Source organism: Neomonachus schauinslandi, chromosome 6 (assembly GCF_002201575.2).
Source record: "Neomonachus schauinslandi chromosome 6, ASM220157v2, whole genome shotgun sequence".
In the NCBI taxonomy this organism is placed as follows: domain Eukaryota; kingdom Metazoa; phylum Chordata; class Mammalia; order Carnivora; family Phocidae; genus Neomonachus; species Neomonachus schauinslandi.
The window spans coordinates 112,480,153-112,498,023 of NC_058408.1; the positions used below are offsets into that span (position 1 = coordinate 112,480,153).

General features: G+C 46.6%; 1 protein-coding gene and 2 pseudogenes across 2 annotated transcripts; 1 reads left to right on the top strand and 2 right to left on the bottom strand.

The window, feature by feature from the left end:
- Positions 1-1,909: 1,909 nt before the first annotated feature.
- Positions 1,910-4,046, bottom strand: LOC110589328 (polyadenylate-binding protein 1-like). The gene is given in 3 exon segments (XM_044916095.1): positions 1,910-2,057; positions 2,281-3,791; positions 3,793-4,046. Coding segments are annotated over 3 exon segments (1,896 nt in total). The 5' UTR covers positions 4,030-4,046.
- Positions 4,047-7,989: 3,943 nt separating this feature from the next.
- LOC110589330 lies at positions 7,990-11,242 on the top strand (annotated as a pseudogene). The gene is made up of 2 exons (XR_006540226.1): positions 7,990-10,228; positions 10,277-11,242. The product of XR_006540226.1 is annotated as an AP-1 complex subunit beta-1-like (transcript).
- A 6,072-nt stretch (positions 11,243-17,314) lies between these two features.
- Positions 17,315-17,844, bottom strand: LOC110589427 (annotated as a pseudogene).
- Positions 17,845-17,871: the final 27 nt, after the last annotated feature.

The following is a 17,871-nucleotide window of genomic DNA, read 5'->3' on the forward strand; positions in this document are numbered from 1 at the left end:
AGCAGGGGGAGTAGGAGAGGGAGAAGCAGGCTCCCCGCTGAGCCAGGAGCCCGATGTGGGGCTCGATCCCAGGACCCTGGGATCATGACCTGAGCCGAAGGCAGACGCTTAACGACTGAGCCACTCAGGCGCCCGTAAAAGATTATTGTTATACCCCACGAGGTTTGGGGGTAATTTCTAATGCAGCAAGAGATAACTAATACAATTTCATTACCCTGCTCAGGTTGTGACGCCCTCACTGAGCTACCTCTCTGCAGTGCTGTCCTCACCCTCCTCGGGCTCTGACACCTACCCGAGGCCAACGTCCTACGTAATGCCCTCCTGGGGCAGCCCAGGTTCTGACTTACTGGGCCAGGCCATACTCCCCTATACAAACGCTCTCCAAACCCAAGTCAGTCACCAATACCCCACTCTGTGCCTCCAGTGCTCCTTCCACTCCAGGGACAAATGCCTTCCTTGCTCTGTCCTGCCTAGTGCCTTTAGGATTGAACTTTCCAGGAACGTAAGGGAAGAGATGAGAAGAGAAGAGTAAAAATAAACAGAAGTGGAAGAGGAATAAGAAACTAGGACCTTGTGCTTCTCAATCTCCTTCCTCAAAGTACCCAGAGTTCAAAGCAACGGCCTCACCCATAGTCCCTGAATTCCTTGTTTCCTCTATGATGTTTTCGGATGGCAGCCACTAGGACCCCCCCCTTTTGCCTCAATGTGTGTTTCATTCCAGGCAACCCTAAACAATAGTTAAATCATTTATTTTGTCACCACATGCCATAACCTGCAAGTTCTCGTCCCTAAATAATGACAGTTCGTTATCTATTGGTGCATAACAAATTACTCTACAACTTAGGATATTGAAACAACACCTACTTATTATCTCACAGTGTCTGTGAGTCAGGGTCGGGGCACAGTGTACCTGCATCTTCTATGTCAGGGTCTCTCCAAGGTGGCAATCAAGGTATCCGTCAAAGTTGTGGTCTTATCCGAAGGTTGACTTAGGAGGGATCCATGTTCAAGCTCATTCACGTGGCTGTTGACAGGATTCAGTTCCTTATTAACTGTGGATCAGTTCCTTGCCATTTGGACCTCTCTAACATGTCAACCAGCTTCATTAAAGCCTGCAAAAATAGAAGGTCATAGGGCAAGATGGAGGTCACAGTCTTTTGTAACTTAATCATCCCATCACTTTTCACCTATTTGTTAGAAGCAAGTCACCAGATCCAGAGCACACAATAGTATAAACAGCAGGAGGGGAGGAGGTTTGGGAACCATCTTAAAGGCTGCCTGTAACAATTATCTTCAACCCTGTCCAGGGAAGATGACCATTTCCCCTAACTTAAGCAAAAATTATCTCTAGAAAATTAGGTTTAGAGTTCTACAAAGTTCTTGATATTCTCAAAGCCACTACTAGGCATGTAGTGAACATTTCATGGTTTTTTTTTTGTTTGTTTTGTTTTTTTGTTTTTCACTGTTTAAGGAATTTTTATTAAAGCAAGAATTTTATAATCCAAATTACGTTTCCTTGCTCAGTTATCAATTGTGTTATTTAAAACATAAGTGACATTTTGAGCTATTCCACAGGAAAGAATTACAAAATTAAAGAAAGGAATACTTTAAATTTTTGTACTTTGCTGAAAATTCTTTTTCCCAGGGTCTATAAAACATTAATTTGTTTTTATATTTTACCTTTTTTTTGTGGGTTTTTTTGTTGTTTTTTAAATCAATAAGTAATCTAGGACTAGCATTATGTTTGCTAGACCTGGCATTTGCTCGGTACATAAGGTTCAAAGTTTCCTTTCCTTTTTTAATTTATTTTATATTTTGCAATTTTTTTTCCATAATGTTTAAGTTTTTCGATGTTTAGATATTTTTCTTCCATGAAGCACGAGTTTCTTTTCGGAGTCCCTGATCAATTTTAAACAGTTGGAATACCAGTGGCACTGTTAGCTGCTTTCTGGGCAGCCTCTTTAGCTCGGTGGGCTTGTAGTAAAGCTACAGCTTCATCAACTTGAGAACGGAGAGACTCTGGAGACTCAAACATATGAAGAAGTTCTGAATTACCGGGGCGCCTGGGTGGCTCAGTCGGTTGGGCGGCTGCCTTCGGCTCGGGTCATGATCCCAGGGTCCTGGGATCAAGCCCCGCATCGGGCTCCCTGCTCGGCGGGAAGCCTGCTTCTCCCTCCCCCTCTGCCTGCCTCTCTGCGTACTTGTTCTCTCTTTCTATCCCTCTGTCAGATAAATAAATAAAATCTTTAAAAAAAAAAAAAAAGAAGTTCTGAATTACCAATCTCCAACAACATGCCAGTGATTTTACCAGCAAGAGTAGGGTGCATGGCTTGAATTAGAGGAAAGAGCCGTTCACCCAACATTTGCTTTTGCTCTTGAGGAGGGGCAGATGCCAACGTGAAAGCAGTCAAAGGCTCCTGACCTTGTACATGAACAGCAGGCTGCTGCACGGTAACTCGTGGCTGTGCATTAAGATGCTGTTGAGGATTGTGAACTCCCGCAGCGTACTTATACTGTGGAACGGTGCGGACAGCAGGTGCCGCCGCAGGACGTGGCCCCATCGTCTGTGTTGATGTGTTAGCAACACGCTGTGTCAACATGACTCATGAAACCTGTGAAGAAGCTGGTCTCATGGTACTAAATGGTGGTCTAGGAGTGGCTGGGCGGATAGCACCGGGCATATTTTGGAATAGGTGAGGTCTGGCACCCTGAGCAGTCCAGCGAGGACTTGGTCTTAGTTGAGCAATTTGGCTAGGAGGATAGCATGCAGCACGGTTCTGAGTCTGTCGGATAGCTGCCATGAAGTAATCTGAAAGAGGTGCTGGCTGGTAGGGGTTGATTACAGGACTGGGCACAGCTCTTACACTTGCCATTCTCTGCATATACTGGTTAGTGAGGTGAGCCTGGCGCTCTTCTTTGCGCTGAGCTAAAGCTACATACAATGGCTTGGTGGCCACAATTCTACCATTCATTTCTGTAACTGCTTTTGTGGCTTCTTCTGGGGAGGAGAAACATACAAAACCAAACCCTTTGCTGCGACCACCCTCCATCATAACCTTTGCACCAGTGATTGTACCAAAAGGAGAAAACTCTTTCCGGAGACGTTCATCATCAATACCATCATCAAGATTTTTCACATAAAGGTTAACACCCTGGTATCTGGTGATCCTATCTTGCTTCATCTGTTCAAATTTGCGCTTAAGTTCCGTCTGCCGTTCCACTTTTTTCTGAGCTCGACCAACGTAAATTTGTTTTCCATTGAGCTCCTTTCCATTCATCTCATCCTCAGCTTTCTGTGCATCATCATGCCTTTCGAAGCTTACAAATCCAAAACCTTTGGATTTTCCACTCTCATCAGTCATTACTTTCATACTTAAGGCAGGTCCAAACTTGCCAAAGAGATCCTTAAGGCGCTCATCATCCATATCTTCTCCAAAATTCTTGATGTAAACATTGGTGAACTCTTTTGCCCTAGCTCCGAGTTCTGCTTCTCGTTCTTTACGAGACTTAAATCGTCCAACAAATACTTTGCGATCATTTAGAAGCATCCCATTCATTTTTTCAATAGCTCTTTCAGCTGCTTCCTGTGTCTCAAAATGTACAAATCCATAACCTTTGGAACCATTTTCATCACAAACCACCTTACATGAAAGGATGTTACCAAAAGCAGAAAATGTACCATACTGTGCTTTATTATCAATGGATTTGCCCAAATTTTTAATGAATATGTTGCCCACTCCACTTTTGCGAAGTGATGGATCACGCTGAGACCACACGATGCGTACTGGCTTTGCCCTTTATAACATCAAAATTCATGGTGGCCAAAGCGCGCTCCGCGTCCGCCGGCCGCTGGAAGTTCACATGCGCGTAGCCCAAGGAGCGGCGGCTGATCATGTCCCTGCAGACCTGGATGGAGAGGATGGGCCCCGCCGGGCTGCACTTCTCGTAGAGCATCGCCTCGGTCACGTCGGGGTGTAGGTCCCCCACGTAGAGCGAGGCCATGGGGTAGCTGGGGGCGCTGGGGTTCATCTCGGCACGGCTGCCCGCAGGGCGGAGGAGAGCGAGTGCTGGGCCGGGGGCCGGAGCCGGGGGAGGGGAGCGGGGGCAAGCGCAGAGGGACAAAAATCACCCGGAATCGAAAACTACCCAACGGCCGCAGAACGGGGTCGATGGGCTGCCGCCAGCTGCTGGCTGTTGGCTGCCGGCTGGGAAGCGAGGGTGGCGCTGTCGGGTCAGGACCGCGGGAAGGCCTCGGTCTCTTGGTTCCTCCTTGGAGCTGCTGCGGGGCCGCGGGCGGGTCGGTGTCGGCTGCTTCATCGGGTTATTTTATAAAAGAGGAAGAAAAAAAAAAAAAAAGTCTCCGGCGGGGGAGACGCGGATTTTTTGTAAATTTTTTGGGTTTTTTAAAAGATTTTTTAAGATTTTTTTTAGATTTCTTTAATAATAAATGTGTGTTCCGAGGCCGGATCACACACTCCACACTCTGAGCACTAACCGCCGGGGAGAAGGGGCATTTCATGGGGTTTTGAATGAGTGAGTGAGAGAACGAATGAACTAACAAACTATCCTACTGTGGGTGGGTGTTATTTGGTGGCATATTCAGCTTGGGAGAACTCATAAAAACCGCGGCTTAATATTATGAAGCCATTGTTTAAAACGCATCCGGGATATCTATATTTACTCATTTGGAAAGTTGTCAACAATATATTATCAAGTGAAAAGAGCAGATTTAGAACATGAACCTGTTCTGAACAAAAATACAGGTACATTTAATTCCAAGACGTTATCAACTTTTCAAGTATCCAGGAACAAAATCCAGGACAAGCTCATGATGCAATAAAAATTGGAAATTCAGAGCTATTTATTTATTTGTGGAATTTGGAGCTATTTATTTATTTGTGGAATTTGGAGATTGGCTTGAACTCATGACCCTGAGATCAAGAGTTGCATCCTCCACCAACTGAGTGAGCCAGGCACCCCAAATTTGGAGATTTTTAAAGAAAATTAAAGGAGAGTAGTCTCCCAGAATACATTGGACACCCCAAAGAGTATCAGTATTGATGGCTCTGTCACTTCTATGCAGAAGGGACTTCATCAATTTTCTACTGCTGTGTCACACATTATCTCAAAACCTAGTGACTTAGAACGATGGCAACCATTTTATTATTATTCTCTCTCTCGTTTCCCATTGACTGGCCTCAGCCAGGCGGTTCTCAATGGCATCTTTCATGTAGTTGTAATCAAACCATGGCTGGGGCCTGAGTCTTTCTCATGGCCGGGACCTCAGCTAGGGCTCACCTGTACGTGGCCTCCCCGTGTTGTCTGGGTTTCTTCCCAGCATGGCAGCCTGGATTTAATGAATTAATGTCCCAAGAGGAGAGAGGCAGGCAGAAGCTGATCTGCATTTATGACCCAGCCTCAGAAGTCAGGGCACATCACTTCTGTATTCTGCTGGTTAGAAACAAATTACTAGGGACAGCCCATATTCAAGGAAGGAGAATTAGACACCACCCCTGATGGAGAGAATCTCAAAGAATTTGTGGGCATATTTTATTTTATTTTTTTAAAGATTTTGTTTATTTATTTGACAGAGACGCAGCGAGAGAGGGAACACAAGCAGGGGGAGTGGGAGAGGGAGAAGCAGGCTTCCTGCTGAGCAGGGAGCCCGATGTGGGGCTCAAACCCAGGACCTTGGGATCATGACCTGAGCCGAAGGCAGACACTTAACGACTGAGCCACCCAGGTGCCCCAGTGGGCATATTTTAAAAACCGCCACAGGAGTCATGAAGGAGACTGCTCTGGGCTCTGCAAGCAAAGGCTTCCCGGGCAAATGCCATGACTGCTGAATAAGGAGCAGGGCACACGTCAACTTCGGGAGGGACAGAAGTGGGAATGGGCCCTGGACATGCAGTGGTCTAGGGCACGGAGCAGAAGAGTCCGTTCCCTATGCCCAGTGCTGGACCCATTCCTGGCTGTCCAATGTGCCCACTGCTCAAGTCTGGCCCTTCCTGAGCAGTGCAGTCTGACCTGGCAAAAGATGCAGACAGACCTGTTTCCCAGCCCAGTATGCTGCCTACTGCCTCTCAGATTTGGATGAATTACCCCAGTCTCGTTAGGGATTATATTAGCCAGGGTCCTGGCAGAAAACAGATGACACACTCAATGGGGGTAATTTGAGGAGAGTTTAATACGAAGACTATTTACAAAGGTGTGAATAAGGTGTAGAGTAACCCTGGGGGATTGTGCAGTAATCCAAGACTGGGGACGAGGGACTAGGAACAATTGAGCTGTCTGTCACCTCCTCGGGGCCGAAGGACAAAACCTGGAGACAGAGAGGCTGTGTGGAGGGCTACCCTACAGGTGGCGGAACCGTGGGTGGCAGGACAAAGCCAGCCAGTGGGGGCTCTGCGGTGGGAACTGGGGAACAAACATCTCAAGTGCTCTCTCTTCCGAGTGCCACCTCCTGCCAGAGCTTCCCACTGGCCAAACCCAAGGGGAAGCCAGAGCAGGAGTGAGCTGGCTAATTCTGTCTCGACAGCCCCTGGGGGCTCGCGGTGGTGGGAGAGGGGTGGAAGGCTGATCTGGAGGGGCAAACAGAAGACGCCAGGCATAGAGATCAAATGGGAAAATGAATGAAGACGCCTGGCCCAGAGAAGTCGCTCGGTAGGGCTGAGTTCCAACGCTCTGTTCAAAAGATGTAGAGAAGGTGGTGCTTCCAACTCACGGAGCTTTACTTGGCATAAAAATGCACATGAGTGTGTCCTAACACAAAACATTTAAATGAATGTTCGTCGTTTCCCCCGGGAAGGAGGGAGGCACGCGCAGCCAGCTCGGGAGGCATAGCGCAGCCTCTAGCGGCATCTAGTGGTGGCTTAATGCGTGGACAAAATGTGGGGCTTCGGGGCGGCCCCAGAGCTCCAACTGTTACAAACCTCAGTAATGGTCCCCATCCAAACTGCTCGAATCATCTAGGCCTCCTGGAATTTGGCCATCACAGTTTTAACCACATCTTTCTTGGAACCCATCTAAAGATATAACCAGGCAAAAAGCACCGGCGGAAGATTCAGAATAAATTTCGTAATCATAGTGAGATGTGCTGCCTGACAAAAACGAAAACGGATGGAGAAGAGGTATCTCCACTCCCATGGTCATTGCACAGGAGCCGAGCTACAGCAACAAACTAAGCGTCCCTGAACGGAAGAATGGTTAAAGAAGATGTGCTGTATCATACGGCGGCATATTTTTCTGACATGAGAAAGAAGGAAACCCTGCCATTTGTGACAATATAGATGGACCTCGGTGACAGTATGTCAAATGAAATAAGTCAGAGAGAGACAAATATTGTATATATCTCTTATGTGTGGAAGCTAAAAAAACAAAAAATGGGCACCTGGGTGTCTCAGTCGTTAAGCGTCTGCCTTCGGCTCAGGTCATGGTCCCAGGGTCCTGGGATCGAGCCCCGCATCGGGCTCCCTGCTCCGCGGGAAGCCTGCTTCTCCTCTCCCACTCCCCCTGCTTGTGTTCCCTCTCTCGCTGTGTCTCTCTCTGTCCAATAAATAAATAAAATCTTTAAAAATAAATAAATAAGAATTAAAAAAATAAAAAAACAAAAAACAAACTCAAAAAGACAGGGACTGAGGATGGGGAATGGGAGAGATGTTGCTTAAGAGTACATGCTGGAGACTAGTAGATAAATGTGTCCTGGAGGTCTAATACACAGTACAGTGATTAGAGACAACAAAACTGTATTATGTATTATAAACATTAAACTCGCTAAGAGCTTAGATCTTAATTGTTCTCACCACTAGAAGAAATAATCATTTTGTGACATGACAGAGATACCAGCTAACACTACAATGGCAGTCATATTGCAACATAAATGCATCAAATCCATATGTTGTACACCTTAAACTTATACCGTGTTATATGTCTATTATATCTCAATAAAAAAATGAGAATTGGATTATAACACCACTGGGGCCGTGCTCTCTGGCTGCTGCCGCCACCCCCACCCTTGCCTCCGGTGCACATTAAAGATCCAAAACCATGACTGACTCCAAGTACTTCACAACCAATAAAAAAGGAGAAATCTTTGAATTAAAGGCTGAACTCAACAATGAAAAGAAAGAAAAGACGAAGGAGGCTGTGAAGAAAGTGATTGCTGCCATGACTGTGGGGAAGGACGTTAGTTCTCTCTTTCCAGATGTAGTGAACTGTATGCAAACTGACAACCTGGAATTAAAGAAGCTTGTTTATCTCTATTTGATGAACTACGCCAAGAGTCAGCCAGACATGGCCATCATGGCTGTCAACAGCTTTGTGAAGGACTGTGAAGATCCCAATCCTCTAATTCGGGCCTTAGCAGTCAGGACCATGGGGTGCATCCGGGTGGACAAGATTACAGAATATCTCTGTGAGCCTCTCCGCAAGTGCTTGAAGGATGAAGATCCCTATGTTCGGAAAACAGCAGCAGTCTGTGTGGCAAAACTCCATGATATCAATGCCCAAATGGTAGAAGATCAGGGATTTCTGGATTCTCTGCGGGATCTCATAGCAGATTCAAATCCAATGGTGGTGGCTAATGCTGTAGCAGCATTATCTGAAATCAGTGAATCTCACCCAAACAGCAACCTACTTGATCTGAACCCACAGAACATTAATAAGCTGCTGACAGCCCTGAATGAATGCACTGAATGGGGCCAGATTTTCATCTTGGACTGCCTGTCTAATTACAACCCTAAAGATGACCGGGAGGCTCAGAGCATCTGTGAGCGTGTGACTCCCCGGCTATCTCATGCCAACTCAGCGGTGGTGCTTTCAGCGGTAAAAGTCCTAATGAAGTTTCTGGAGTTGTTACCCAAGGACTCCGACTACTACAATATGCTGCTGAAGAAGTTGGCCCCTCCACTTGTCACTTTGCTGTCTGGGGAGCCAGAGGTGTAGTACGTTGCCCTGAGGAATATCAATCTAATTGTCCAGAAAAGGCCTGAAATCTTGAAGCAGGAAATCAAAGTCTTCTTTGTGAAGTACAATGATCCCATCTATGTTAAACTAGAGAAACTGGACATCATGATTCGTTTAGCATCCCAAGCTAACATTGCTCAGGTTCTGGTGGAATTAAAGGAATATGCCACAGAGGTGGATGTTGACTTTGTTCGCAAGGCTGTGCGGGCCCTCGGACGGTGTGCCATCAAAGTGGAGCAATCTGCTGAGCGCTGTGTAAGCACATTGCTTGATCTCATCCACACCAAAGTAAATTATGTGGTCCAAGAGGCAATTGTCGTCATCAGGGACATCTTTTGCAAATATCCCAACAAGTATGAAAGTATCATTGCCACTCTGTGTGAGAACTTAGACTCACTGGATGAACCAGACGCTCGAGCAGCTATGATTTGGATTGTGGGAGAATATGCTGAGAGAATTGACAATGCAGATGAGTTACTAGAGAGCTTCCTGGAGGGTTTTCATGATGAAAGCACCCAGGTGCAGCTCACTTTGCTTACTGCCATCGTGAAGCTGTTTCTTAAGAAACCATCAGAAACACAGGAGCTGGTACAGCAAGTCTTGAGTTTGGCAACACAGGATTCTGATAATCCTGACCTTCGAGACCTAGGCTATATTTATTGGCGCCTTCTCTCAACGGACCCTGTCACAGCCAAAGAAGTAGTCTTGTCTGAGAAGCCACTGATCTCTGAGGAGACAGATCTTATTGAGCCAACTCTGCTGGATGAGCTAATCTGCCACATTGGATCTTTGGCTTCTTCCTCCCAATGCTTTTGTGGAAGGAAGTCATGGAATCCATTGCAAACACTTGCCAATACATCATGGAAGCACTGATGCAGGTGACAGCCCTGTTGGCACCACCACAGCCACGACCCTGGAACAGCCTCAGGTTATCCCCTCCCAAGGTGACCTTCTAGGAGACCTCTTAAACCTTGACCTCGGTCCCCCAGTCAATGTGCCACAGGTGTCCTCCATGCAGATGGGAGCAGTGGATCTCTTGGGAGGAGGACTAGATAGTCTGCTTGGCAGTGACCTTGGCGGGGGCATTGGAGGAAGTCCGGCAGTGGGACAATCCTTCATCCCCTCATCAGTGCCTGCAACCTTTGCTCCTTCACCTACTCCTGCTGTGGTCAGCAGTGGTCTGAATGACCTGTTTGAACTCTCCACTGGAATAGGCATGGCACCTGGTGGATATGTGGCTCCTAAGGCTGTCTGGCTGCCTGCAGTAAAAGCTAAAGGCTTGGAGATTTCCGGAACATTTACTCACCGCCAGGGGCACATCTATATGGAAATGAACTTCACCAACAAAGCTCCACAGCACATGACAGACTTTGCAATCCAGTTTAACAAGAATAGCTTTGGTGTCAGCCCCAGCACTCCTCTGGCCATCCATACACCGCTCATGCCAAACCAGAGCATTGATGTCTCCCTGCCTCTCAACACCTTGGGCCCAGTCATGAAGATGGAACCTCTGAATAACCTGCAGGTGGCTGTGAAAAACAATATTGATGTCTTTTACTTCAGCTGCCTCATCCCACTCAATGTGCTTTTTGTAGAAGATGGCCAAATGGAGCGCCAGGTCTTCCTTGCCACATGGAAGGATATTCCCAATGAAAATGAACTTCAGTTTCAGATTAAGGAATGTCATTTAAATGATGACACTGTTTCCAGCAAATTGCAAAACAACAGTGTTTATACTATTGCCAAGAGGAATGTGGAAGGGCAGGACATGCTGTACCAATCCCTGAAGCTCACGAATGGTATTTGGATTTTGGCTGAGCTACGTATCCAGCCAGGAAACCCAAATTATACGCTGTCGCTGAAATGTAGAGCTCCCAAAGTCTCTCAGTACATCTATCAGGTCTACGACAGCATTTTGAAAAACTAATAGACTGGCCCGGGGCCCTCCGGCCACCCTGTGATTGGTGCAAGCCAAGAACTCTTAACTGGAAGAAATCGTATTGCCGTGTAGAATCTGAACCCAAACACACCGAGGCCGCCCACCAAGGTAGTGACTAGTCTAACCTGTGCTAACATTAGGGCACAACCTGTTGGATAATTTTAGCTTCCTGTGAAAATTTGTAACCACTGCTTCGATCACACCCCACCTCTTGCCACCTGCCTCTGCGATCTGTCCTTACTTGTGAGCTTCTCCATAGTGTAGTTTGATATTTTGTAATTGAGAGCTCATTTCAAAAGCAGAAAAAGACAAAAAATATTAAAGCAAGGAAAAGTGTCACTGAAACATAAAAAAAAAAAATGAGAATTGATATTTGGCCGTCACTCATCAGCCAACCTCAATGAAGTGTCTGGATCACTTTTGTTTCTCTCTCTCTTTAAAGTAGGTTCTAGGGGTGCCTGGGTGGCTCAGTCGTTAAGCGTCTGCCTTCGGCTCAGGTCATGATCCCAGGGTCCTGGGATCGAGCCCCACATCGGGCTCCCTGCTCAGCGGGAAGCCTGCTGCTCCCTCTCCCACTCCCCCTGCTTGTGTTCCCTCTTTCGCTGTGTCTCTCTCTGTCAAATAAATAAAAATCTTAAAAAAAAAAAAAAAGTAGGTTCTATGCCCAATGTGGGGCTTGAACTCAAGATCCTGAGGTCAAGAGTCACACACTCTATTGACTGAGACAGCCAGGCACCTTGTGTCCTTCCTCCCCCCTTTTTAATTAAAAATACAATATAAGGACATGAATGATGTTTTTTAAAAAGAAAATCACCTCTAATCCTACACCTTAACACAGTACCTTTTTTTATAATGTGTTTTCTGGTCTTTGTGTAACTTCATATTATCATATAGCTATAGACCACTTTCTTCCCTTAAGTGTTTTTCAGTGGTTCAGTGGTTCAACAAAGACTTCGTGATTATCATTCTTTAACTACTGCATAATGACCATCGAGAGGGTGTGCTGAAATTTACTTGGCATTCCTCTATTGTACATTTATGTCATTCTAGATGGTTTTTGCTTTTGCTTTTATAAGAAAATGTTGTCATGGGCATTTTTATACATCAGAGTTGGTCCTATTTGAGGCTTAGTTTCCCAAAGTTCCCGAAGCAAGATTCCAGGGAGTGGGCCTGAAGATGAGAAACACGGCATCAACACCAAAGACTGCGTATCTAAGCTAAGTCCTGGAACGTTTGGGAAATGTTCTACTTTGTTAAAACAAATGTGCTTGGGCCTCAGAAGGACCAGGATGTGGAGTAAAAAGCTCAAGTCAGTCAGGCTTGGATATGCGTCCCTTGCTTAGTGAAGTTATGCATTAAAAAGTAGTTATACCACAATGAGATACCACTTCATACTCTTTTGGATGACTATTATTTAAAAAATGAAAACGTTGGGGCACCTGGGTGGGTCAGATGGTTAAGCGTCTGCCTTCAGCTCAAGTCATGATCCCAGGGTCCTGGGTTCGAGCCCCGCATCGGGTTCCCTGCTCGGTGGGGAGCCTGCTTTTCCCTTTCCCACTCCCCCTGCTTGTGTTTCTACTCTTGCTATCTCTCTTTCTCTGTCAAATAAATAAATAAAATCTTAAAAAAAAAAATGAAAATGTTGGTGGGGATGTGGAAAACTTGGAACCTTTGTACATTGCTGGTAGGGAAACAAAAAGATGCAATTGCTGTGGAAAACAGTATGGTGGTTCCTCAAAACATTAAATATAGAATTACCATCTGATCCAGCAATCCCACTTCTGGGCATGTACCCAAAAGAACAGAAAGCAGGAACTCGAACAGATATCTTACACCAAAATTCATAGCAGCATTTTCACAACAGCTAAAAGGTAGACCCCACCCAAGTGTCTATCAACAGATGAATGGATAAACAAGTTGTGATACACTTTTACCATGAAATATTATTCAGCCTTAAAAAGGAGATCCTGATACACACTACAACATGGATGAACCTTGAAAACATTACGCTGAGTGAAATAAGCCAGATTAAAAAAGCCCCACATAAATATTGTATGATTCCACTTATGTGAGGTATGTAGAACAGGCAAAATTACAGAGACAGAAAATAGAATGGAGTGCCAGGGTTGGAGGGAGGGAAGAATGTGAAGGTATTGTGCAATGGATGTGGGGTTTCTGTTTGGAATGATGAAGAAGTTCTGGACACGGATAGTGGCGATGGTTGAGCAACATTGTGAATGTACTTAACATCACTGAAATATACACTTAACAATGGTTAAAATGATAAAGATTTGTATGATGTATATTTTACCACAATACAAAAGATATATAGATCCAAATGAAAGAAAAAAGTAGTTATAAATCCCTTTTTTTTAAATAAATCCCTTCCTTGAAGTTTTATTGAGGTTTTCAGAGGAGTGAAATTAGATGTACATTTTTAATTCATTTCTGTATCTGCTCAGTGAACACGTGTTAAATGAATAAATGAATCGGATCTAATAGAAGTCATTCTGGATATGTACAGAGGAGCAAGCACACATACCTTCACCCGCACAGTCCTTTGTCCATCTGTCTTTTATTTTACTTTTTATTTTTATTTTTTAAAGATTTATTCATTTGACAGAGAGAGACACAGTGAGAGAGGGAACATAAGCAGGGGGAGTGGGAGAGGGAAAAGCAGGCTTCCCGTGGAGCAGGGAGTCCGATGTGGGACTCGATTCCAGGACCCTGGGATCATGACCCGAGCCGAAGGCAGACGCTTAACCGACTGAGCCACCCAGGCGCCCCTGTCCGTCTTTTAAATTCAGAAGTGCCATATGAATTCATAATCATTATTATTATTTTTTAAAGATTTTATTTATTTGACAGAGAGAGACAGCGAGAGAGGGAACACACGCAGGGGGAGTGGGAGAGGGAGAAGCAAGCTTCCTGCTGAGCAGGGAGCCCGATGCGGGCTTCGATCCCAGGACCCTGGGATCATGACCCGAGCCGAAGGCAGACGCCCAACCAACTGAGCCACCCAGGCGCCCCCATGATCATTATTTTTTTAAAAAGTCATACAATTCGGGGCCCCCGGGTGGCTCAGTCAGTTAAGCATCTGCCTTCGGCTCAGGTCATGATCTCAGGGTCCTGGGATTGAGCCCTGCGTTGGGCTCCCTGCTCAGTGGGGAGTCTGCTTCTCCCTCTCCCTCTGCCCCTCCCCACAGCTTGTGATCTCTCTCTCTCTCTCTCAAATAAATAAATGAAATTTTTAAAAAAATCATCCAATTTCAGACTGCAACTATGTGGCAGAAAGTTCACTCTCACAGATTCTCTATCCTACCTCACTCTCAGGTTTTTACCTCTTATCACTAATTGGCTAAACCCATCACCTGTGTGTAGCTGTCACCCTTTCCCAGCAGGCTTTAGATCCAGCCCGACCCAGGACCCAGGACCAGCAGCCTCTTCTCAGGAGAGCCTCTTGTGTTCTCACGTCTGACTTCCACCCCTACCTCTGCCCTGTAACACTCACACACACACAGTTTTAAGATTGATGGCACTGCTTCACCCTCTTCCCCTCTTCCCTATTTGCTTTCCGCCAGAGGTAAAGGCCTGGAGACCCTGGGTAGGTTGTTGGTTCCCGTATTTCCTCTGACTCCCAGCTCGGGAACCCCTCATGCAATCCAGAGTCAGGTTCTGCAAGCAACAGAAGGCAATTCTGACAGATGTAAGCAAAACAGAATGCACAGAATGAATCGAGGGAGCCTTGGAGATGCAGGCCTGGAAAATAGTCACAAATAGGCCACTGCAGCACCGATGTGGTCAGTCAGCATGGGGAGTGGGATACTACCCCTGGGCCTCCTGTTAGCCCTGGACTCTATTAACATCGGTTCCTGGACACCTTGGCTGCCCCAGGACGTGGATGGTGCCCTCGATACTGCTGATGACCTAGAAAGGATTCTTCGTACCATTAGCTCCCACTTCGGGTTCTGGGGAGGACGCAGCTGATTAGCTACTGATCTGTGTCAGATAGTCTGAGTCTATGCCCTATGTGCAGAGAAAGCTGGAAAAGGGAGTATCTGGCCATTATGGCTTCCATAGTGGAAAATGATCATCTCTGCCTTCCACCAAGAGTCATAGACAAGTTCATATGCTTGGCAGCCTTAAAAGAAAGTCAAAGCTCCCTTTTACCCATCTTCACCTAGATTTCTCCCAGCCTCTGTGTTACTGGGCTAGTCACTGCCCAGACATTACATTTCTTTGCAGTGCACCACAGGGTTCCTGAAGATATAAAGAAACAAAAAAAATTTTTAACCAACTGAGCCACTCAGGCGCAACAAAAAAAATTTTTAAAGATTTTATTTATTTGACAGAGAGAGACACAGCGAGGGAGGGAACACAAGCAGGGGAAGTGGGAGAGGGAGAAGGAGGCTTCCCGCTGAGCAGGGAGCCCGATGTGGGGCTCGATCACAGGACCCTGGGATCATGACCTGAGCCGAAGGCAGACGCTTAACGACTGAGCCACCCAGGCGCCCCTTAAAGAAAAATTGTCTTAAAAAATCAACTGAAAAATGACTTCTGGCATTGGCAATGAGTGACGCTTGCTTGGTTGGAGATGATTCTGTGTGTGTGCGTTGTGTGTGTATGTGTGTATGTAAAATAATTTTATTGCATCCTTACTAGATTTGATGATACCATTGTTGTTCGGTTTTTTGTAATTTATTTTTTCATAAAGGTAATACCTCCCTCAAATACCAAAACAGTATTAAAAGGTTCATGCTTAGAAGTCTTGTTTGTACTTATGCCCCCATCCAGCCCATTACTTCCCCAACAGCCTTTTTTTTTTAAAGATTTTTAATTTATTTATTAGAGAGAGAGAGCATGAGCAGGGGGAGGGGCAGAGGGAGAAGGAGAAGCAGGCTTCCCGCTGAGCATGGAGTCTGATGTGGGGCTTGATCCTAGGATCCTGAGATCATGACCTGAGCCGAAGGCAGACAACCGACTGAGCCACTCAGATGGCCCCTCCCCACGTGCCTTCTATAGAGAACCACTTTTATTCATTGGTTGCGAATACTCCCAGTGTTTATTTATGCAAATAAAAGTAAATATAGTATGGAATATACAGAATGGTGAGTATAGGTAATAATACTGTCTTGCATATTGGGAAGTTATTAAGAGTGTAGATCTTAGAAGTTCCCATCATGGGGCACCTGGGTGGTACAGTCAGTTGAGTCTCCAACTCTTGGTTTCTGCTTGGGTGGTGATTTCAGGGTCCTGGCATCCAGCCCTGCCTCTGGCTCTGTGCTCAGTGCAGAGTCTGCTTGAGTTTCTCTCTCCCTCTCTCTCTGCCCCTCCCCCTGGCGTCCCCCCATGCAAGCGCACTCTGTCTCTCAAGTAAATAAATCTTAAAAATAAAAAGTTCTCATCACAAGACAAATAGTTTTGTAACTACGTGTGGTGATGGATGTTAACTAGACTTACTGTGGTGATCATTTTGCAATATGTACAAATATTGAATCATTATTTTGTACACCTGAAACTAATATAGTATATAGAGGGAGAGGGACAAGCAGACTCCCCGCTGAGCGTGGAGCCCTCCTCTGGGCTCAATCCCAGGACCTGAGATTATGACCTTAGCCAAAGGCAGATGCTCAGCCAACTGAGCCACCCAGGAGCCCCTCACCTTTTTCTTACAAAAACAGGTAGCCCGTGGGGCGCCTGGGTGGCTCAGTGGTTAAGCGTCTGCCTTTGGCTCAGGTCATGATCCCAGGGTCCTGGGATGGAGCCCTACGTCGGGCTCCCTGCTCCGCGGGAAGCCTGCTTCTCCCTCTCCCACTCCCCCTGCTTGTGTTCCCTCTCTCGCTGTGTATCTCTCTGTCAAATAAATAAATACAATCTTAAAATAACAACAACAACAGAACCAGGTAGCCCATTATTTACACTGTTCTGTTTCTGCCTTTTCTTTTTCATTTTATTTTTAAAAATTGAGATATAATTCAGATAATTGACATATAATTAGTTTCAGGTGTACAACATAGTGAGTTGATATTTATATGTATTGTGATCACAGTAAGTCCAGTTAACATCTGTCACCACACAGAGTTACAATTTTTTTTTAAAGGTTTTATTTATTTATTCATGAGAGAGAGAGAGAGGCAGAGGGAGAAGCTCTGCAGGGTGCCCAACTCGGGGCTCGATCCCAGGACCCCGGGATCATGACCTGAGCCGAAGGCAGACGCTTAACGACTGAGCCGCCCAGGTGCCCCTATCTTATTCTTTTTAATAGTCTCATGAGCTATTGTATGGTTAACCAATAGTTTAACCAATCGTACTTTTTTTGGAGGCGGGTGTTGTTGCTTCGAACTGTATTGGCGGGTGGGGATGGTCAGTGACGGTTACGGAGGTGGAGGGTGGCCAGCAGGGCTAAGGCCCTTACTTGGCTCCCACTGGCGCCTCCAAGGTGAGCCTGCCCTCAGGGAACCGAGGGGAGGAGACCAGGGTGGGGTCCGCAGCAGGGGGCAGCGCGAATTTTCTAGTGAGGCACCGGGAGATGCAGCCGTGCTCGTCCCGCCTCTCTCCGTGCTTGCGGGTGATCTCCACCACGCAGTGCTTGGTCTTGACCGTCATGTCTTCTGGGGCGAAGCGGTGGACGTCCGGGGACACCGGCCAGCCTTCGGCGGTGTGCGGGATCTCGGAGACGCCGCTGCGGAGCTGCGGGCTGAGCGCACTGCTGTAGGCAGATGCGGCCACTGCGCGGTAGGGGGGCCCTCGAGCGCTGCCCCGGGCATCGGGCACACGTAGCCCGGCCGGCTGATGTGGCCGAACCCCTGTGCCCCCTTCTCGGGCAGCCGGGGCAGCCCGAAGGCCTGGTCTAAGAGGCGGCTGTGGGCCGGGTACCAGTCGCGGAAAGGGTCCCAGCCGGGGCTCGGCAGGAGGGAGAAGGGCACTCCGCGCTCGGTCATGCTGGCTCGGCTCCGCGCGTCTGGCTG